Source organism: Apodemus sylvaticus, chromosome 9 (assembly GCF_947179515.1).
Source record: "Apodemus sylvaticus chromosome 9, mApoSyl1.1, whole genome shotgun sequence".
Classification (NCBI taxonomy): domain Eukaryota; kingdom Metazoa; phylum Chordata; class Mammalia; order Rodentia; family Muridae; genus Apodemus; species Apodemus sylvaticus.
Window position 1 is genome coordinate 58,063,549 of NC_067480.1, and position 23,769 is coordinate 58,087,317.

Here is a 23,769-nt window from a genome sequence, read left to right on the forward strand (position 1 = left end):
GTGAGTGCATACCATGATTCACCTTTTGAGTCTGGGTTACCTCACTTAGTATGATGTTCTCCAGCTCCATCCATTTGCCTAAGAATTTCATGAATTCATTGTTTCTAATGGCTGAATAGTACTCCATTGTGTATATATTCTACATTTTTTGCATCCACTCTTCTGTTGAGGGATACCTGGGCTCTTTCCAGCATCTGGCAATTATAAATAGGGCTGCTATGAACATAGTGGAACATGTATCCTTATTACATGCTGGGGAATCTTTTGGGTATATGCCAGGAGGAGACCACTCTATTCTTAAATCTGCCTTCTGATGCCTTCCCTGGTGGTAACAGATGACAAAATGGAATTTACTGTGTCCAAGAGTCATGTTCTAGAAGAACCTTTTAACTAAAGCTAACGCTAAAAGCCACACCCAAGGAGTGCCACAACGCAGTGCCCTGTAGAAATGCCTGGCACACAGCAGGTGCTCAATAAATATTCCTCCATGTTTGCTGGTTACTGGAAATCTGAGTGGGCCGACAGAGGCTGTTTCCTAAGGAGTGGGGGAGGAGTATGAAGCTCACTTTCTGCTGCTTCGAGACGTTAGTTAGAACAGTGTTGCAGCACCAAGGAGGCTGCAAGGGAGCTCGTTTTCTGGTGACACGTCCTACCTGGCACGCATTATGTGTCGTGCATTCAGTACGGACCACTCCTTGGCGACTGCTGTTGACCCCTTGTGCTGTTTCTCTCCCTCTCTTCTTCTCCATCTTCTCTTTGCAGTGTCTAAGTTGGAGACATTCCAACTTTCTGTTAGTGACAAACTGCCTAAGGAAAAGCAAAAATATTCTTCTCAGTCTCCCAGGCATTCCTGCCTTGGGCCTGGCCTGATAAAAATAAAATTAGCTACAGCAGTTGCTCATCCAGAAACCATCTGGGGCTTTAGCTCCTGGGCCCGGGAGGCTCTCCCACTTCGTGCAGCTCTGGAATGTCTTTTCAGACTTTCTTCCATGTCATCTTTGCCAAGCCTCTGCTCAGCCCCCTCAGCCTGTGGGGTCCGGACCCTGGTGTGTGTGTCACTAGGACTTTCCGAGGAATGCCCAGGGACACTGCCGAGGGAAGACTGACCAGTGTCCGAGTCTCTGTGAGAAGCCAGTATAAAGAAGCAGGGCGGAAGTGGACTCTGTTTTGAATGTTTGATATCTGCCATCCCAAGCACACAGGGAAACAATGCATACTTGCTACCTCTTCTTCTGCCTTCATCACAAATATTGTCAGAAATCAGTTCACTGTGGAGAAATGGAAGTACAAAACTCAACATTGCCCAGAAGCTTAAATACATTGGCTCACCAATCACATGGGAGAAAATGCTTCACCAACAGTGGAAGGGGAGGGGGAAGGGAGGCACTGAAAGTTACCTACTTCACTGAGCGTGTCAGAGCTGACACTGCCTCTGTAAGACCCTGCAGTGGCCTTCCACACCCGCAGCCTTTCCTGTTTGAATACTCCCCTGGACACAGGCGAGGACACGGCCCAGTTATAGTCTGCCTCTCCACTATCTGCCACTTCTCGGGGCTCCCCTTATGGCTCCCCTTTGATGGTTTGTGGATTCTCTTCCTTTCAAGATACTTAAAAAGTACAGAGGGGTGATAAAGTCAAAAATCGCCTGTCTTTGTTTATGCTCAAAATCTATGTATATGCTTAGGTGTGTTATCATGTTTGCAATGATGAGCAAATGGGGGTGCCAAGCAGGCTGTGATGGTAACACACACACACTCACACACATTCAAAAGTAAGAAGAAAAATAATCAGAGTCTACCCAACAGAATACTGTGACAAGAGGACCAGGGAAGAATCTATAGGAAAGATGCAGAAGACTATCGGGGTAGCTCAAAGGCCCAGGTGCTTGCCTCCACCTGACCACCTGAGTTCAGTCATCCAGGACCCACAAGACAGGAGAGAACTGGCTCCTACAAATTACCCCCGATCTCCACACATGTGGAACACACACACACACACACACACAGGAGGTATGGGGGCGGGGGGGGGGGGGGGGCGAGGTTATAGGGAGCAGGCATGTAAGAGCACAGAGCAGAAGAACCAGGAAGGTCTGTGTGTCTGGAGCGGGGTGTGTAGGGAAAGATGGCTGTAGACCAGGTAAGAGGTGGGTAGGGCATCAGGAACGCTGTGGCAAGAGTTGACATATGAGTTTTACTTGCTCTCTGCTGACATTATTGTATACCTTGCTTGGAATAACTCATTATTACCTACACAAGCAATCCTGTGTGAAAACTGATACATACAGTCACTAAGTAATGTGCCCAACTAGGGCCCAACTAAATCATTTGTACAACTAGGAAGCAACATGGCCAGCGAGGTGGTGTTAAAAATAATAATAAACCATTTTTCCTCTTCCAGTCCTGCTCCCAGAATAATAACTCTGAGACTATATATTTACTAATGAATGCCTATACCATGAGCTTTGGCTCATTCCCTGACTAGCTGGTAACTTATTTAACCCATTTAAACTATTTTATGTCTGTCACTCGGCTAGTTCCCTCCCCTTCAGTGCTGGCCCTCTCTCCTCAGTATCTCCTCAGCTTCTCCGAGTTCCTCCCCTAGCCAGCCCACCTCTTGTCTCCCTCAGCTCTCCCCATCTCTCTTTTTCTCTTATTATTTCGCAGACTCCTCTCTCATCTTGCCAGAGTCCCTCCTTCTATTTCCTGCCTCAGCATATTGGCCAACAGCTTTTTTATTGATAGGTGATCTTTACAGGAGATTCTCTCTACAAGGTAGAATGTATGCTCGCTTTTCATTAACTAACTAATGAGTTAATTCTGTGAAAGTGTGTGGTTTGCTTGCCACTGTACACAAGTGGAGGTCAAAGGACAACCTGCATGAATCAGTTCTCTCCTTCCACAATGTGAGTTTTAGGGATTAAAATCAGATCTGCGGTCTCCCAAAACAGAGTATGTGATCCTAACCATCACGCAGAATATTTATTTCAATTCATTATTTATTTCATATTTATTATAATTTACTTAATTAATTATATAAATTATATTCATTATTTATTTCATATTTATATCAATTCAGTTGAAGATTTTAAAAAGGAGTCATTGATCTGATTTGCATTTTAAAGGACATCTCTGGCCCCATTTTAGGACATGGACCGTAAATGGCGGATATTAGTTACCTGTCTGTTGCCATGACAAAACACCATGACCAAGGCAACTCATTAAAATATATTTTTTATTTATTTGTTTATTTATTTATTTTGCCTGGTGGTGGTAGCAGTAGTGGCACATGCCTTTAATCTCAGCACTCAGGGAGGCAGGAGCAAGTAGATCTCTGTGAGTTTGAGGCTAGCCTGGTCTACAAAGCTAGTTCTAGGACAGCCAGGACTTCACAAAGAAATCCTGTATGAGAAAACAAAACAAAACAAAACAAAACAAACAAATAACAGAACATTGACATTAAAGAAACCTATGCTTGCTAAGACTTCCCTACACAGAAGTAGGGAACAAATGCGTTTGGCTGGTGTTGGTATCCAGGAATGTGGGAGGGTGGGGTGGGAGAAGGAGAGGAAGGGAGAGAGGAAGAGCACAGAGAGATGGAGACAACAGTGTGTCTGTCAGTCATGCCAGGGCTTCAGAACATGTGTACATAAAACATCTCGGGGCAGGAGGGAGCACCATAGATTCTGACATACCTGAAACCTGGTGCTCCTGCCTCCATCCGCCCCACCCCAAAAGAGTGGGCGTGGGGTGGGAAGCTCTGGGTTTTGCCAGGAGGAAACTGTCTGCAGTGACTCCTCCCCCATTACCTGGAGGTAATTACCGGCTTACCAAAGCCTCACAGCCTTCCCTGCTGTTTGCCTGTGCTGCCACTTCTGTTAGTAGAATGCTTCAGAAACTGAGACCTCCCTCCCAGAACTCTGGCCCTAGGGAGAGCACTGAGAGCTGCCTCGGGTCTCATTCTATAGCCCAGATTAGCCCTGAATTTAGCAATCTTCCTACTTTAGCCTCGCAGGCATTAGCTACCCCCCATAGCCAGGTTGTTTGTAGTCTTTTGTATCTGGCTTCCTTTATACAACATAGTTTCTTTGAAAGTCACGAACAATAGTGCATTAGAATGAGCCTCACATTTGTCTCTGTGTTGTTTGGGTTGTACTTGCTTTCTTTTAAACCCCGAGGTTTAGAAATGGGTCAGTGGGATGGCTCCCTGAGTTACAGCCATGCCTGAGGGTGGCATCCACACAGCCGAAGAAGAGAACGGCTTCCCCAAGTTGTCTTCTAACCTCCACAAGCACCAGGGGTTGGACACACACACTAGACAGATAGACAAACAGACAGACAGATGATACGTGTAATTTTTATTTTAAAGCTTATATCTGTGCTTAGTACTTATCTTCCAATATTGAAGGCAGGAAAAGTGATTTTCACACTGTAAAGTTCCAAAGGAAACAGAGGGGCAGGCTGTAACTAACTATGTAATTACTGCAACATAAGATTATTTTACAGTCCACATCCCCATTCTAAAAAACATCTCAAGATAAGCAGCTCTGTTTCTCAGTTTTAATTCTACTGGTGACTGTGGTGCTCTACAGTGAGGACCACTCAAAGAAACTCGGGCATAGACTGCAAATAGACTCCAATAAAGTGCATTCTCTGTTGTATTCTACCCGAAATGTAAATAGTATTAAAAAAAAAAAAAAAAAACAAGCCAGGTGTGGTGGCACACACCTTTAATCTCAGTACTTGGGAGGCCGAGGCAGGTGGACCTTTGAATTCCAGTCCAGCCTGGTCTACAGAGTGAGTGCCAGGACAGAGAGGGCTACACAGAGAAACCCTGTCTCAGGAAAAATAAAATCCACCCCCTCCAAAATAAAGCAAGAATCAATTTGCTATCAAATTTCAGCCTCTTAAAAAAATTAAAACTATGACACTAAAATTAGTTTTTTCTTTATCTTTAAACTTAAATTATCATCTGAAAACTGTCAGCTTTTATTATTCAGAAAACTATCAAATAGGACTTTGTTAGCACAACAAATTATTTTTAATGGAGATGGTGACAATACAATAAAAATTCTTCTGATGATAAAGTAGATGATTAGATAAATAATTGTTTGATAAATTAGAAAATATGTTCCTTAATAAAATATAGACATAAGGTCAAGATTATACTTATAATATATTAAGTAATATATTCATCATCCGACCAGGGTGGACAGGCTGAGAATGATATAAGCTAATTGAAATATTTGGGGGGCTGGGGGATGGTTTGGTTCGGTTTGGTTTGGTTTAGTTTGGTTTGGTTCCGTTTGGTTTGGTTTGGTTTTTTTCAAGGCAGGGTTTCTCCGTGAAAACCTGGTTGTCCTGGAACTCACTCTGTAGACCAGGCTGGACTGGAACGCAGAGGTCCACCTGCCTCTGCCTCTCAAGGACTGAGATTAAAGGGGTGTGCCACCACTGCCAGACTCTTTTGTGGGGAGGGGATGATGTAGAACATTTGTTTTAAAAAATATGTATCTACTAAAACTTCTGGTGTATGACCATATATTTATAGGCAAAAATAAATTTCTTCATTATAATTATCATATACATATCATAGTTGCAACAAAATTCTGCTTTCTATGACCATCAAGGAAACTTAGATGTGGCATGTGCTACATAAAACCCACAATGTTTACCTAGCACAGGACCATGAGGAAAAAAAATGTCTTCTATTGCAAAATAAGAGGCAAAAGAATTTCCATTAAATCCTTTAGTTTAGGCCAGGTGGTTATTGTCAACTATTCAAGAAAAATGCAGAGGGGACTTCCCTTAAAACTTCCTTCCTAGCAGGAATTCTGGGACAATGACTTCTGTTAGCCGCTTCCTGTCACTGCTGTGAGGACTTAGTATTTTTTAATGCACTGAAGTAAAGAATTGTTAGGTGTTTATAATGTGTGTTATATGTTACATGTGTGTACTTGCCCAGGCATGTGTATGTGGAGACCAGAGGTCAACATCCAGTTCTTTCTCTGTCACTCTCCACCGTCTTGGACATGTGACTCTTCTGAACTATACCCTTTCCCTCACAGGGGACCAGTTACCTAAAACCTTGGAAGGCTTTTTTATCTATGAAGAAGAAGGGTCTGGAGTCCCAGGTTCTGACAGGAGGGAGAATGATGCCATTGTGGTAGAGCAGTGGACAGTCATTGAGGTGAGTCGCAGTCCCCACCAGTCTGCTTTCCTTCTGCGTGTGGTTTTATGAAAGCTCTTCATTGCCAGGTACACACACATCCTCACACACAGATGCTCCACTCTCGCCAGAATCCTCAACACACTTCTTCCATATGCTTTACCCATGTTTTCAAACATTTCAGTAAAATAGTAAAAATAGCTGTGTGCACCCAAACAAAAGTAAGTTCCCCCAATCTGAGATTCTAGCCCTAGACAAAAATCCCCTGGCTCAGAAGCCCTCACTACAAAATGCCTCAGCCATTGACTGGGAATGATAATTCAGCCACTCACCTAGCGGTTCATCTCTGAGCAACCAGTATGGCGTGCCTATTTTAACCTTATGACTTGTTTTTTAATTAAAAACATCCAAAGGTTTTCTCTTGTGCACCAGCCCAAATGTGTACACACAGCACTGTCATAATCAGAGGCGACATAGCTTCTGGGGTTGTTTATGAATGCGGATGTCATCAACCACTGCCCTTGAGGTAGACAAATACCTTTGGATACCTCTGTAGAGTGTACAAGGTCCTCACAGACAGTGTCTCTCAAGGAAACGTTTTGACTTTCTGGCCTGGCAAAGACCATAAGAGACAGAACTAATTTTCAGAGAAATTGTTCCCACTGAGGCAGCTGGGGAAGGCGGGCGGGCAGGAAAGCCGCTGGAGACCGCGTACTCCAGCTTGTCAGCGGCGCTGCCCACCCTCAGCCTCCAGGCCGGCCCCACTCCCTTGGCCAGGCTGCTGAGCCTACTAGGTAATCTTCTAGGATCGGGCGCCCAAGGGAGCTTTTAAAATGCAGATTCCCAGCTCTAGCTTTAGAATCTAAGAACCGAGGCTTTCCCAGGACCAAAGAAAGGCCTGAATAGCCACCGTCCACTCTCCACTCCCTGTGGTTTTAAGAAGGTTGCAACTGTTGCAGAAGGTGACATTCCGGGGGCTGCATGGGCCCCAAGACACTGTTCCACTGGACACAGAACCCCCACTACAGCACTCATCACCCGTCATCCTCGCGACTGTGTGGCCGCTATCTTTGCCGTTAGACTGTAAGCTCTTATGCTTCTGCACACAGGGCTGTGAAATCAAAACAGATTACGGGCCCCTGCTGCACACCCTGGCTGAATTTGGATGGCTTCTGACAAGCGTGCTGCCTACACCTATACTGAGACATGACAGGTAATGCCCATGTCCTCACCTGCACATCTAACTCCACAACCTGCTCATTCGTGAGTAAGTTAACCATGCTGACTTAAAGCCCACGAGAAATGCTTCCAGTGTGGTTTCCTGGGATTTGAAGGTCTTTGCTTAGAGGATCAGTCCCTGTCATTGACGTTGCCACGAGGGCCTCAAATACAAACATCTGAGAAATCTGCAGGGGCTTCTGAAAAACAAGACTCCCTCTGTGTGAGCCCCGGGTCTGCACACATTGGTCCACACACCTCCTCAACAACCTGTGTGTCTGAGCACATTGTTTTCTGTTTGTTCTGCTTGTTTTTTGAGTCATATTCAAAATCAAGAGTTAAAGAGAGAGTTATGCTCTATATAGCTCTGGCTGTCCTGGAAGTCACTTTGTAGAGCAGGCTGGCCTTGAACTCACAGCTATCCTCCTGCCTCTGTGTCCCGAGTGCTGGGATTAAAAGTGTCTGCCCCCACCATGTCCGTTTTCTCTGTCTGTTTTTGATGTTCTCGTAGGTGCATTTGGCCTGACACAGCTAGATACAGGCCTTCCAGTGGGTGTGAATCCCGAGCCTCTCCTGCCTCTTCCCTTACGGGAAGGGCATAGTCATTCTTTACCATTCACTGGGGGTTCCCAGCTGGGCTCACTTCTGAGGATTTCCCACAGTGCTCTGAATGACCAGGCAGGACATCTGGCAGCCAGCCCATTTCTGCTGAGCTCCAGTGACATTTCCTGTATCCGGTCAGGACCAGTTTCAGAACGAAGGGACTGAGCCTAAGGCTGGAACTAAAATCTATTGTGATGCCATGGATGCCTTGGAGTGGGAGTAGGCTGGAACATGAAGCCAGACTGCCCCAAAGGCAGGAGATCCTACCCTGCAACCCAGTGCTTTGGAGACGCCCTCCACTGGCTGTCTGAGGTGCAGCTAGCTTTGTGGTTGCTCTAGAACGAAGGGAGGGCGAAAGGCGCCAAAGTCTTGCCATCCTGCAGATTGCTCCTGCAGCCCGGATCCTCTAGGCTCGATGGAACCCTGGAAGCTTCTCTTACTGTCTAAGAGGACTTATCTTTATGTAAGGATGACAAGAGGGCTCACTAAATATGCATTGCTGTAGAATCCTGCCTGTAATAATTGATGAGGATTTGGGGCCTTGGAGGGATGGCTCAGTGGTTATGAGTCCTGCTACTCTTACAGAGGACTCAGGTTTGAATCGTAGCTTTCTTATGGTGGCTCCAGTTTCAGAGGATCTCACGCCCTCTTCTGTCCTCCTCAGGTACTGCATGTATGCGGTATATTTACCTTACTGACAAAACGCTCATATACAAAAAATAACTTTTAAATCTTTAACTTGTTAGGGATTTTAAATGTAAGTTTTAGGACAGTATTAGAGAATAATCTCAAGTGTATAGGTTTCAAATGTGTCTGTCTAGCAACCCTTGGACCAACTTCACAGTGGTTCTAAAATATATTCGGTTCTAGAAACTGTCTAATAGGGAAAGGGGGAGGGGCCTCTTTGCTTCTATTCGGTTTCTTATTATTTCATGTTTTGCAATAAACTGACACTCTCCAGAGATTTTTAAGTGAAATTAAAAAGAAAAACTCTGTACCAGTGAGAAGCATCCACGGTGTCTGCTGCTGAAGTCACCTATGAGAGAGTCATGTTTACATTTCATGAAATGCTAACACATAGCCAAGAGCTCGCATTCTGGTTGGAGCGGGTCAGGCTCATGAATTCAGTAATTTAATACAGTAATTAGGCAATGAGGTACTTTAGTCCGGGGGTTTCAAGGAAGTATTAAAGAGATTGTAAATATAAAAATTAAGGTTGATGCGAGTCCTGAGGAGACTGAAGAGCAAGCAGCCTCGCTGTTCAGCAAACCCTTTCCCAGGAGTCGGCTGCTACTCCTGGGCAGAAGGAATAGAGACTGTACGTGAACAGCAGGCGCCTGCGCAGGAAGGCAAAGCGTAGCGCAGTCTGCTCTTCTGTCAGACGCCAGGCGCTTGAATAATTTGTCCTTCTGAGTTGTCACTGTGACAGGACTCCTAGGAACACGCGGGCTTTAGCTCCTCCTCACTGCTCTGTGCGAAGGCAGAACACTGCTCACAGCAAGCGCGCCCTCTTCCTCCAGTGTGCCCCTCCTAAGAGCCTGCTCAGCCGTGAGCTTACATGGTAAGGAAGTTAGAACCCATAAGGCCCCGTCAGCCTCCAATGACCACAACCTGGGGAAGAAGTTTCACAGATGAGCCTTTTCTGAAGAGACTTCATATCCAAGACACAAATATAAAATGATATATAATAATATAATATTAACTGCGATGCTGTTCACTGGCCATGAGGATTGTCGAGAAAAATCCTCACCTGAACACATTTGGCTAATAAACATGGGGACTATTTGATATACTAATATGCGTGTTATGATATAATTATAATATAATAAATAAGAACTATTATTTGGGGATCTAACCCTTTAGCAGAACCAAATTCCTAAGAGGATAAAATTAGTTGTCCAAGCAGGATAGGAAGACCTGTCCCAAATCAAAATATTCCAGAAGACATAAGGTATACTGTCCACCGCATACAAGGCCTGCACTGACGATCTTAAGCAATAAGGCAACAGAAATAAGTAATGTCGTAAAGATGCATGGCCTCTCCTTGGGGACAGTATTTCAGCTTTCTCTGCTCTTCTGTTGTCTAAGTTAAGCCTGAATAGCTCACAGGGACATGTCCTCTCGTGACATCACAGCCCATGCACGCACCCTCGGCCCTCTCCAGACTGAGGTTCCACTTTCTGGGGCAGTGGTACACCACTGAGGTTTATGACGGCACCCACATGGAGAGATCATAAGCTCGTGCACATGGACAGCATGAGGCTGTAAGGGACATGCTTACACCCTTCCGAGGTCGTTTATAGCCAGCCTGGAAACGAGGCGGATTCCTTCGTTATTGTTGGCATGTCAGGAGCCCAATCATTTTTCTACTAGAGAGGTCGAGGTTTGAGTTACCAAGAAATTCTTCAATAAAAATAAACACTAAAGGACCACATCAGCTGAGCTTGCAACTAATATTACAGACTTAAAAGCGAAGGGACCTATAGAAACAGTTCAGTGGTTAAGAGCACTAATGTAGCTCCCTGCAGCCTTGGTCAAAGGGTACCTGGAAAGACCGCTGGGGGAAGGATGGACAAGAAAGGAGTGAAGCCAAAACAAAGGTTCTGATCATGGCCCAATGCCCATCCCCCACTATGCCAGGATCTGGTCAGGAAAACTGGCTTGGCTTCAGTGGCTGGGCTTCTCGGCTTCTCTGCCTGAAGAACAATAGGCCTCACCTAGGTCTGAAGGCTCCACCCTAGGTGGGCGGTGGTGGCCCAGCACCCACAACCATGCAACTCCAGTGCTCGAGGATCTGACGCCCTCTCTACTTGCACTGGGCCAGGTGTGCACGTGGCACATAGACATAAGAAGGCAGAGAACTCCCAGGAGCCTGTAATGTCAAGTGACAGTCATCCTCAGCTGCACGGGGAGTTCAAGACCAGCCTGGGCCCCACGAAAGCCTGTCTGAAAACACAGAAACAGAAACAGGCTCTGCTTTACCCTAACAGTTGGAGCCTCCCCACTGGACCAGTGGCCACCTCATCCACAGGCATTCAATTGGTTTACAGGACCAGGAGTAAATTCACTATTAATCTGTGCCCTTAAAACCATTGCTGTGACCGGGCGGTGGTGGCACACGCCTGTAATCCCAGCACTTTGGGAGGCAGAGGCAGGCGGATTTCTGAGTTCGAGGCCAGCCTGGTCTACAGAGTGAGTTCCAGGACAGCCAGGGCTACACAGAGAAACCCTGTCTCGAAAAAATCAAAAACAAAAACAAACAAACAAACAAAAAAACCCAAAACCAAAACAAAACAAAACATTGCTGTGGGTACTGGAGGGATGACACTGTGGTTAAGAGCTCTGACTGCTCTTCAAGAGGACCAGGGTTCAGCTCCCAGCACCCACATGGAGGCATATGGCTGCCAAAACACCCAGACACATAAAATAGAATGAATAACAAAACCTCAGGAAAAAATGCTGTGAATGAAACACATAGGACGCACATTAAACATGAAGGGCATAAACTGTACTGTGCACTCACTGCAGCCAGCAAGTGGGCTTCGGCAGCCTGACCTGAGGCGCCTCAGTGTCACTTCCTCCGGGTTGCTTCAGTGGTGAGTGAAAGGACTTTCAATGCCAAGATGAAAGGGCTTAAAAGGGGAGAGTATAGGGGTTAGGTGAGTGTGGCTAGGCGGTGTGGGGGAAGGTGTCCAGGGGGCCCTTGCCTGGGCACCTCTGCCCCTGAAGGACCACACACACAGACATAGTATACAATAGAGTTTATTCAGAGTAGGGGATGGGAGTTAGTGGGGGAGAGAGAGAGAGAGAGAGAGAGAGAGAGAGAGAGAGAGAGAGAGAGAGAGAGAGAGAATAGAGAGAGAGAGAATAGAGAGAATGGAGTAGAGGCCGGCTATGACCACGTGGAGGGGGGAAGAGCCCCAGGGGCAGAGAGGTGAGAATGTGGGAGAGCAGAGAGCAAAGAGAGAGAGGAGGAATAAGTAGCCCCTCTTATAGTGAGCCAGATCTCTGGGGCGGGACATACCTGGCTATTGCCAGGTAGGTGTGGGGTGGAGCTTAGACAAAACCCCAACAGTGAGTTTTGACTGTGTGTAGCAGTGTGGGTGTTTGTTCTCCGACAGTGTCTGCCCGCTGCGGTGCGTTCACCTTCTGATGATGCTTGTGACCAGTGCCTCTTAGCTCAACTAGGAACTCTGGTGTGCATCACAGGCTTTCTGTGTGGCAGTGCTGGGTGGGCATTGTTTCATTTGGCTACACAAATCGCAAGCCAACCCAAACAGGTGGCTTCAGGCTTCACCTGCAGCCGGGAGGGGTGGGGTGGGGTGTTCCCTTCGCTCAGACATGATATATTGCTGTACTTCAAAATGGCGCCATCCTGGGAAGTACACAGTGATCTGAGTAGTGTTCCGGGTGATTTTTGTTTGTTTGTTTTTCTGTTTTAGATACTTTTGTTGTTGTTTTTTATTTTGTGTTTGTGTGTGCACATCTGTGTGCCGTGTTCATACAGGATCCCACAGAAGCCAAGAAAGTGTTGGCTTCTGAGGTCACCTGGAACTGAGGTTAGCCAGTTGGATAAGCAACAAGTGGTCTTGACGACTGAACCTTCTCTCCAGTCTCTTTTATTTATAGTTGTAATCGTGACCAAGGCTAAGAGCATTTTCATTTCATGGGCCATCTGGGTTCTTTGGTCAAGGACCTGTTAGAATCTTTTGCTCACATTTAAGATTGTACTTATAAATTATTTAAACATAGATGAGAATCTTTTATTTATATTCCAATTTTCAACATGTCTGTAACTTGTCATTTTACTGCATGTTCTGCTCTCTTTATGGTCTGTCTCTGTCTGTCTGTCTGTCTGTCTGTGTCCCAGGGCCTCAGGAATGCTTAGGAAGGACTGCAGCACCCAATCACATCTTCAGCTCCATGATATCCCACAAAAATAATTTCAGATTTTAAGTATCCTGGAAGACATATCAAGCTATATTTAAGACTTTTCAGTTTGAAAGTCTTTGATGATAGTGTTATTTTGCTTCCTTATGTTTACATTAAATATGCTGTTTATTCTTGTGCAAACCTAAATTCATTAGTTTGTTTGTTTGTTTGTTGTAAGACAGAGTCTCCGTACATAGCCTTTGCTGTCCTGAAATGCACTATGTAGACCAGACTAGCCTTGAACTCACAGAGATCTGCTGCCCAAGTGCTGGGGTTAAGGCTTATGCCAGTTTCACTGGAATTTCAGAGCAAAGCTTTAGTGACTCTTTTATTTTTGTTTTTTTCGAGACAAGGTTTCTCTGTGTAGCCCTGGCTGTCCTGGAACTCACTCTGCAGACCAGGCTTGTTACAGACCGTGGGTCTGCTGCGGGATAACCAGGGTCCTCTGGTCCAGGAAGGCACAGGTCTGGCTGAGATGACAGACAGAACAAACCACACACACACACACACACACAGAGGCGGTTTGAATCTGAATGTATTTTGGAGCTCTAAGGCAAGGATTTTTATACACAAAGAGTTGGTATTACCATTTCAAAAAATGTAGCCAGTGAGGCAGGCACAATTATCATAGCCATTTGGTACAAAGAAATGCACAATCAATCAGGTACACAGTTTCTCAAGTAACAGATATAGAAGATCAATTTACAGATGCCATCAAACTTCCTGATTAGAATACAGAGTCACTCATAGTTTACTATAAACCTTCAAAGAGTTTGAAGTTTCTTATACCACTTGGGTCTTAACAAGTTCTTGTGAGAAATCCTTATCTAACATTTAGCCTTCTATCTTGTGAAACAAAACTTCCTGACTAAATCATTGCTTTCAGTACCAGAGTGCCAGAGCCATCCTCATACACATACACACAGCCATATAAACCTGCATGTGGTTGGAAGGTAGTAATTATGTAAACAACTATGAGGCAAAGCATTGCAATTCTTAAAAGGGAGTTTGGCGGTTAGTGAATCGATTTCAAAGACTGGATTATCACCCAGGCCATAGGAATCCCCATGAAGAGAGAAAAGGAGGAAGTCAGGGCAAACTGCTGCTTGAGAACTAAGGGCCCATCTTAAATAGCTAGAGAGTATAGTAAATTGCCAGGTGAAATTTCTGCTTCTAAATTAACAGAGAGTTCCATTATTCCCAGGAGACATTTCTTTTTTTCTGCCTCTGTCTGTAAAATATCAACTTTACAGACTTCACTGGGCCACCACGGCACAACAGGCTGGCCTTGAACTCAGAAATCTGCCTGCCTCTGCCTCCCAAGTACTGGGATTAAAGGCCACCACCGCCTGGCTAGTGACTCATTTTTGATATGGTATTTAAATGTCACAGGTCATGAATTTTCTTTGCCTCTTCTCCTGACACACTAGCATCAGGACCTATAAGTTCGAGCATCTAGTTTGTTGCCTTGTGGTCTCAGGGCAGAAACTTGCTTTTATCTTCCTCATTAGTCTCCATTACAATGTACTCTGCATATTATAAACTAAAATCGAAACTAAATGAGAATTCAGACTTTTTCAAAACAGCCTAAACTTATTATAAAGCATTAGGGTCAAGAGCCTAGGGTCACCCTGCAGCCAGAGCCTCTCTGGGGTCATCCAGCCTCGGCTGGAAGGGTTCGGGGATTGGGGAAAGAGAAGGAGGAGGTAAACAGACTGTTCGTTTCATCCCGGGTTCAGACGGCCCCGTCCTCTAACTGGTTGGAGAGAACCCATCCTGGGGGACCCGCCTGCCTTCTCACCCAGGCCCATCTACAACGTTGCCTGCAAATCTTTCTTCTTTCTCCTATGAACTTTCTCCCTTGAATTTTCTCTCAGAGAGATATTCTTTTTTTTTTAGATTTATTTATTTATTTTATGTATATGAGTACACTGTAGCTATACAGAGGGTTGTGAGCCACCATGTAGTTGCTGTGGGCTATGAACTCAGGACCTTCGGAAGAACAGTCAGAGCTAAGCCATCTCTGCAGCCATGAAAGATATTCTTGATTGATATCTTTTCTTTTTATTAAAAATTATTTTATATTCCACCCTACATGTACTAAGTGGACAGAGAACTGAATGTTTCTCTATCTTTCTATTTATTTCATGTTATGTGTATGAGTACTTTACCTGCATGTCTGTCTGCACACCAGACCAGCAAATCCTCCACAGAAGCAAGAAGAGGTTGTGAGACACCATGCAGGCTCTGGGAATTGAGCCCAGGTCCTCTGCAAGAACAACAAGCACTCTTAAGCAATGTGCTACCTCTCCAACCCCAAGTTGCACACTTGTCTTTCTTCTGGTAGCTACACAGAGGAACACTCTGTCTTGTCCTCCCGGGTCCTTAAACAGGGGAGAGCATAATGACTGTAGGCTTTCAGCACTGTGACAGGGCTTGAATTTGAACCCAGGAACTATGTGGTACCCAAATCCTGTCTTTTTCCAGTGTAGCCTGTGATTCCCAAACACTGACCCAGTCTCGCCTCATGCTGATCCCTTCCACAGTCCTTACAATTGGTCCCCAGAAGCTACACCATCCAAAGCATTTTGTTCTGACAGAAGATACACTCAAATGAAAGGAAGCTGGACTTTAAGAAATTCTAACTAAAAGCCTGCCCTTCTAGTGCCCTGGGGGAAGATTTCTAATTTCCAAGTCTGTGCCCCACCCCCCAACCCCAAGTTTGGACTGCTCTGCTGAATGATCCGCTGTAGGGCCGAAGCCTCGTTCCCATCAGCTTCCAGAGACAAAGCACAGAGCCAACTGTGCGAACAGTGAGGGTTTGTCGGGCTTCTTTGCATGATAAAAGTTGTTACTGAACAACTTCAGCTTTGCTCCTCCACACAAGCCCTAGGAGACAGGGCCGCACTTGAGAGGGGTGCCACGCAGATGACAGCTAAAGAAGGAGAAGCCTGAGTGGCCAGGCACAGGCTTCTGAAGTGAATGGACCTGGCTGAACCCTGAACCTCTCAGTGGAAATGCAAAACTCCCCACATGTGGCTCCCAAACTGCTCTCTGATCTGACAGTGCACACCAAGAGGCTTAAATCATACTTTTTGACCTAATAATTTCATTCCTGATAATTCATCTCAAGGAAATCGTCCATAAGAGGAAGTATATATGTGTGCGTGTGTGCATATTCTTATATATATATAAACATAATAACATATCTGTATATATATTATAACAGCATGATTTAGAACTCCCAAGAACCTTGTTCTCTAAAACATAAGGGAAAACAGTCCATTCTGGTGTCTTCATTCTCTGAAGATCCTAGACATGCATTAACACTACCATCACACATACATGGACTACAAGGAGATATAAATACACGGTGGTCACCGCATGGAAAAGGCAGGGAGGTGCTGAGAAGAACCAGAGAGGAAGCAAGAACATAAAAATAATTTTCTGGAACTGTTTTCTCAAAATTATGTTTTTTGATATATTTTGAGATTTTCCCTGGGGGGGATATAATAACTATATTGTTTTTAAAGAGTTTTGAATTACTTTATTTTATTTTATTTATGTGTACATAAGTCTGTGTGAATGAATGCCACATGTGTGCAAGTGCCCCTGGAGGAAAGAAGACATCAGATTCCTTCAGGCCGGAGGAACAGGTGATGTTTAGCCACCTGATATGGGCGCTGGGAGATGAACTCAGGTCCTCCGCAAGACGACCTCCCCATTTTTAAAAGGTCTTTTAGGTTTATTTTAAGGTGTGTGAGTGTTTTCCCTGCATTTATGTGTATCATATAGATGTATGCCCTCAGAGGCCAGAAGAGGGCATCGGATCCTCTAGAACTGAAGTTACAGGCAGTTGTGTGTCACATCCAGCTTGGGAATAGAACCCCATCCTCTGGAAAAGCAGCCTGTGCTTCTGACTGCCCTGCATCACCCCGCCTGACCACAGCAGTATCCACACTAATCCTCCAACTAGTTATTTAGTTAATATGTGTCTGGATGGTTAGCCTGCATGTTTGTCTGTGCACCATGTGAGTGCCTGATGCCAATGGGAACCAAAAGATGGCACTAGATCCCCTGGAGCTGGAATTACAGCCACAGTGAGCCACCATGTGGGTACTGAGAGTCAAACCCAGGTCCTCTGGGAGAGCAGCCAATGCTCTGAACATCTGAGTGATCTCTCTGATGCCCCTCCCCAACACCAGTTAATTTTTGTTTTTTGTTTTTTTGCTTTTTGTTTTGTTTTTTTGTTTTGTTTTTTGTTTTTTGTTTTGAGACAGGGTTTCTCTGTGTAGCCCTGGCTGTCCTGGAACTCACTCTGTAGACCAGGCTGGCCTCGAACTCAGAAATCCGCCTGCCTCTGACTCCTAGAGTGCTGGGATTATAGGCGTGTGCCACCACTGCCCGGCTGCCAGTTAATTTTTTAATAGGCTTTTTTCTTTTCGTTTTTTCCAGTGCAATTTATAGAGCCATATTTCATAATTATTTTGGGATCAGAAGATTATCCCACAAAGGATATATGTGGGCCAACCTAGTTAAATATGGAGAAAATAACAAATTCACTAGGACAAAGCATAATGACCCATGTATATGAAAATGCTATAATGAAATTCATTTGTTGGTATCCTAGCTTTAGAAAGTAATTAAAATTTTGGTGGGATTAAAAGAAAATTCCCAATTCACAAATACTAATGTTACTATTTTAACTTTCAGTGAAGGAAACTTGGCTACCAAGCAGGTCGTGTTTCTCCAAAGGCCAGTTACGTGGAACTCAGCCAATCGGAGCCCAGAAGTGAGTAAACATCGCCAGTGTTGACATCATGAATGCTACCTCATATTAAAGCAGCAAATCCTCAAGCTCTGTCTGTCCTTCTGAAGGGAGGTCAGGATAGGACACACAGACTCAGCAGGGAGTTAGTCTCCTCCAGAAGAAGGCAAAGAGACGTTGACTGCTCCCCTGAAGCCCACTGTAAGAGGAGGAAACTGACCCCCAACACGGTCCTCTGGCCCACGCACATGCCACTGGCCTGCATGAGTCCTCATTCGCATATACACACACTATACACACCAACCAATAATAAAATAAAAAGTGTAATCGCTTTTAAAAAGCAAGGGTGTCACATTTCCGAAGACTATTAAAATATGCCATCCCAACACACAGCACATTGGCATAAGGACCATTTTGAGCTGCAGGCAACTAAGAGCAGACCCAGGAAGTTTCTTGGTCTGCCCCTTTTACGGACATAGAATGACCTTTGTACCACCTTGGAGAGGTAGCAGGTTCCCAGTCTACTTATACATCTGCTCTCCCTGGCGGAAAGAAGAGACTCGCGGTTGGAACGGATTCTCTCTGACTTGAGTCCTCAAAGACGAACCTTAGAAATAGCCGCTCCCTCATTCTCCCCTGCAGGCTCCGACCTGCTTCCCTGCCAGTCACATGCCCCAGCCTCTCAGCCTCTCCCAAAGCTCCCCTGAGCTCAGCCTTCCACACCGAGCCATCTCCTTGACTTTTTCTTTTCTACAAAGTCCCTGTGTGCATACAAATAAATCCATGCGGCTAACCTGACTTCTGCCACTGTAGTTCCAAGCCTCAGCTACCAATCCTAGAGTAGAGGGAAAGGGGGCGTCCTCCATCATTTCTCTAAGTTTTGTGAGTCCAAAGTGCCTGAGTTTGTAAAATTATGCACAGTTTTGGTTGTGCTGACCTCTAACGACACACACCACATTTCTATTGTCTCCATATAGTCTCAAGCTGACACTGACCAGCCTTTCTTTTAATGGGGGAGAGGGTTAGACAGGGTCTTTCTGTGTAGCCCTGTAGCCATGGCAGTCCTGGGACTCCTACTCACTCTGTAGACCATGCTGGACTTGTACTGTTTCCTGAGTTCCGAGATTAAAGGCCTGGAGGTTCTGCTTTTTCTGAGGTGGGATATTGAGCATGTGGTTCGTTACTCTTGTGGTATTGAAGCTAGAACAGTGTTCTTTGACTGGAGGAAAACTGTATTGATAATGCCTAACTTATTATGGGACCCTCACACACCCATAGTGTATGCAGTTTAGCTGTGCTATGTTAATTTTGGAGTTGACTGGCTTCACACATAAGTAGACTTAGAGGTAGGGAAGTGGACCAGAAGGTGGGAGGCAGAAGAGGAGAGTCACCATCTGGGACCCTCTTGTGAGCAGTGTGCCCCTCGGGAGGGGAGGATGGCCCTGGCTCATGAGTTTAGTATGGAGTATTCTGTGGAGAATTTTAACATTCACCAAATGGTCCTCACATTTTTAGGAAGGGCCACGCCCCATCACCCACTCACAGCCCCCATGCAATTGGATTAATGCAGGACTGTGCAGTTGTGTTTGAGCCCAAGTCTGCTCCCTCACAGTCTTTTCTCCTTAGAATTGACAGCAGTTTGGCAATATGTGGACTTTGTCCTCAACTTGAAATTCTAGAGCTGAGGCTAGATCTCAGGGGTAGAACATTCTCCTAGAGTGCACAAGGCTCTAGATTCAATCCCAAATGTTAAAGAGAAAAAATGAAAATGAAAACAAGTTGCTTCACAAGTCTTCTGGGTAATAAATATGGAGATGTGAAGTTACTCCACAAGCCTTCTGAGTAATATGGAGATGTGGAGTTGCATCTATGTGACGCAGTAAAGGAAAGGAGTCAGGACAAGACTGCATTCTGAAGAGAGATGGGGAGGAGCGTGCCTGGGGTTCCTGAAGGCGGTGAAGACAACTGGAGTGTGGGAAGGAGGAGGGCGGCCCCGAGAAAGGAAAGGAGCCAGGAGGAGAACTGCAAAGTCCTCTGCAGGAAGAGGCCCTGAGCATGGCTGCCTCGCCACCAGGACTCAGTTCCCCAGAGATTAGTATTTCTAGTGTCCCCTAGCCCCAAGTGTCACTAGAACCAAGAGACAGTGAGCGGGCTACTCATGGCCAGGAGCCATGGGGTGGGCAGAGCAAGCGTGGCTGCTCAAGTACAGAGAAAGCCAGGCTGGGCCTCACCAGGTCAGCAGAGGGAGCGCCTGCCGCCCAGAATGGTCAAGTTGTCAGTCTCAGACCTTGAGATGCTCGCCCCTCTCTTTCCTGCCGCAGTGCTGGGAGCACCTGCCACTGCAGCCACACCTCTGTGAACTGAGCTGCACCCCAGCCCCATCTTCTTGTAGGCATCAGAGATCATCTATATGAGTAAAACTAGAAGCTGTTAGAATAGACATTAGGGGGGACTGTCCATGAAGTAAGGAAAGATCTCAGATATAGTAGCAAAACCATGATCTATTAGAAGTTGATAAATTAGCCAGATGATGGTGGTGCACATCTTTAATCTCCGCACCCAGGAGTTAGCAGCAAGCAGATTTCTGTAAGTTTGGGGACAGCTTTGTATACAGAGAGTAAGTTCCAGGACAGCCAGAGCCACACAGAAATACCTTGTCTCAGAAAAAAACAAAGTTGGTAAGTTAGATTTCATCAAAATTAAAAGCCTGTGCCATGTGACTTACACCACTAAAAGATTGAAAAAGATAAGCTACAGACCACAGAAACCTTAGCTATCACATCAGTAGCAATGGACTATATCGGAGCTGGAGAGATGGCTCAGAGGTTAACAGCACTGACTGCTCTTCAGAAGGTCCTGAGTTCAGATCCCAACAACCATGGGGTGGCTCACAACCATCAGTAATGAGATCTGACACCCTCTTCTGGGGTGTCTTAAGACTGTTACAGTGTACTTACATATAATAAATAAATAAATCTTAAAGAAAAACAATGGAACAAATTGGGAATACATAAAAAAATCTCAAATATCAACAGTAAGGAAACAACACAGTTATCAAGAGGATATGTTCACAAGAAATAAATACACAGATGATTCAGGTATGATTTATGAGAGTGCAAATGTGGCTCATGAAGAGATGCCACCATGCACATATTGCAAAAGCTAAATTTAAATCAGACACTAACCAAGAGCTGGCGAGACCAATGGGCAAGCCACGCAGTCGTCACCAGGAGGGACACACGCAGCCCAGCAGCCTAGAAGATGGCCAGGCCACAGAAACAAAGGCCACTTAAAAGGATTTGGTTTCTGGGCCTGAGGAGATGGCTCTATGCTTAAGAGCACTGGCTGCTCTTCCAGAGAGCTCAGGTTCAGGGCAGCTCACAACCACCTGCCAACCCCAGCCAACCCCAGCCAACCCCAGCCCCATGCACTCTGCAAACACCTTCATACATATGCACAGAAACATACTTTTCAAGGATTTTTTTTAAAAGGCAGGTTTATTGGGAAGCTGCTCTCAGGAGAGTTTATTGGTCCCAAGGACAGAGACCAGGGAAGAAACCATGGGGATTAGGGGTTGGGAGAGAGAGATAAAGAACCTGCAGGAAGAGAGTGAGAAGGGAAGATAAAGGAGAGGAGGGAGGGAGAGAGAGGGAGAGAGAGAGACACACACAGAGAGAGAGAGAGGCAGAGAGAGAGAGAGAGAGAGAGAGAGAGAGAGAGAGAGAGAGAGAGAGACTCTGGATTACATAGGGAAGAGTCCTAAAATCATGTTTAAAAGAATCTTTAAAATCATTTTTGTCTCCATGAGCTCAGAGAAAACAGGACCCCCATTTGTAGAAGGCTCAGAAGCTGAGAGCAAACTGAAAAGAACTCCGAGGACCTGAAGGAGGAGGGACACAGTGCCTGTGGCCCCCAGGTCTCCATTCCTTTATAAACTATGAATAACATTAGCACAGAGCACAGAGCTCTGAGGCTTTGCTCTGAGAACATATCAACAACAGATCATGAAATCCTGCTAATGGTATAAAGAGGCGGAGGGGAATCCAGGAGTACGTAGTGTTTTCTCCAGCTAGAGTGGCCATCATCTGTAACACGGAAGTGTGGTTTACTGATGTCCAGAGCTTACACACACCCAGGAAGAAAATTGTTTAATTAAGTGGAGGGCATTGAGCACCTATTCTTTTTTAAATCTTCTACATGTTTGGAACTTCTTATAATCGTAAAGTTGGGTGAAGTTAAGTGAAAAGCATTAGTTATCAAGATTTTTTTTTCATGTTGACTGATAATTAGTAAAATGATTACTTGCTAAGCTGTTCCAACAACAGATAGTTTAGATGGCCATTGAGGGGACTTAGGTAAAGGCATCTGCCACCAAATCTATCAGCTTGAGTTCTGTCCTGAAACCCATGAAGGAAAGAACCAAGCCTACATGTCTTCCACATGGACACCACAGCCCACACAACATAAATAAACAAACTAACCCCATAAGCATTGAATTCCACATGGGAGATGACAAGTGTAATACTTAAAGGTGGGCTGGCACTCAGGGTGGGGTGGGGGTGGCACTTGATGGCCTGGATCCGCCTTGCTGCCTTCAGAATCTTGGGCTCTCCCTGAAGAGCCTGTGCTCCTCAGCCGGCTGGAACAAGGTTCAGCCTCTGAGACACAGGAAATTGGAATTCCAAGTCTGTGCCTCGGGCAACAACTTTCTCAGGCTGTCATGTCTTCTCCTGTTGCTTTGATCTGAACTGCTCTGTCCACATCCACTTCCAAAGGAGGCTGGAGATGTGGCCTGCATTGATACCACAAGCTCAAACTGTGGGAGGTGGCGGGAGAAAGTCCTGTTGTTTAAGAGAAAAACAGAGTCTGTCCCCTGGAAGGCAGGCGGTGTTTTGGTTTAGTTTGATTTAGTTTTGTAGTGTGGATGCATTTTTATTTAAATTAATTTTAAGTGGTACATAAATGTTTTAAAGATTTATTTTATGTGGATGAGTGTTTTGCTTGCATGTATGTATGTGCGTGCCTGGTGCCAGGAAAGCCAGAAGAGGGCATCCTTGCAACTAGAGTTACAGACAGTTGTGAGCCACTACATGGGACCAACCCCATAGGGACCAAACCCTGGTCCTCTGAAGAGCAGCAAGTGCTCTTAACTGCTGAGTCATCTCTCCAGCCTCTGGTACATAAACATTTTAAAGTGTGTGTGTGTGTGTGTGTGTGTGTGTGTGTAATGTGTGTAATGTGATGTTTCAATGCACATATACATCGTATAATTTTTAAATTAGCATGCCTACCTTTTCAAATATTTATCACTTGTTTATGGTGAAAACATTGAAATCTAGTGTGTACACTGTCACCTAACAGGGCCACAGCAGACCAGAACCTCCTACCCTGTAAACTGTAGCTTGTGTCCATCGGTTAACCTTCCCCCATCCTTTCCCCACCCCACCCCCACTCTCACCCCACTTCTGGTAGACACCATTCTTCCTGTAAATTCCTATGGGATGAACTCCCCACATTCTGTGTGCTGAGAGTGTGGTTCCTGTCGGTCTGAGCCTGCCTTGTTTCCCTGAGCTCCAGTGGCAGGTGGAGGGGTGTGGGCTCCTTTACCCACTCACCAGGTGGCGCACGGTCAGGATGTTTCTACTCAGAGGTCTTACGAAAAGCAGGGTAGTGATCATGCAGTGCAGATGTTCATTAACATCCTGACTTCATGCCTCCAGCCTTACCCAGGAGTGCAATGGCGGGTTCACAGGGTAGCTGTCTTTCAGTGTTGCATATTATTTTCCAGGATGGCTGAGCTGGCTGTGGTGGTTTGAATAAGAATGTGTACCCCCCAGCCAGGTGATGGTGGCGCACGCCTGTAATCCCAGCACTCTGGGAGGCAGAGGCAGGCGGATTTCTGAGTTCGAGGCTAGCCTGGTCTACAGAGTGAGCTCCAGGACAGCCAGGGCTATACAGAGAAACCCTGTCTCGAAAAAACCAAATCCAAAAAACCAAAAATACCACCATAGACTCTTGTTGAATGCTTATGGTGTGGCCTTATTGGAGTAGGTGTGGCCTCGTGTTTCTCTGCCTGCTGCCTG

General features: G+C 45.5%; 1 protein-coding gene across 1 annotated transcript in view; it reads left to right on the forward strand.

Moving 5' to 3' along the window:
* Rftn2 (raftlin family member 2) overlaps positions 1 to 23,769 on the forward strand; it is a 52,169-nt gene that overhangs the window by 22,443 nt on the left and 5,957 nt on the right. The window contains exons 6-8 of the mRNA XM_052193352.1: positions 6,065 to 6,186; positions 7,275 to 7,378; positions 17,632 to 17,710. Of these exons, the coding sequence (XP_052049312.1) occupies positions 6,065 to 6,186; positions 7,275 to 7,378; positions 17,632 to 17,710 (305 nt within the window). The remainder of the gene's footprint in view (positions 1 to 6,064; positions 6,187 to 7,274; positions 7,379 to 17,631; positions 17,711 to 23,769) is intronic.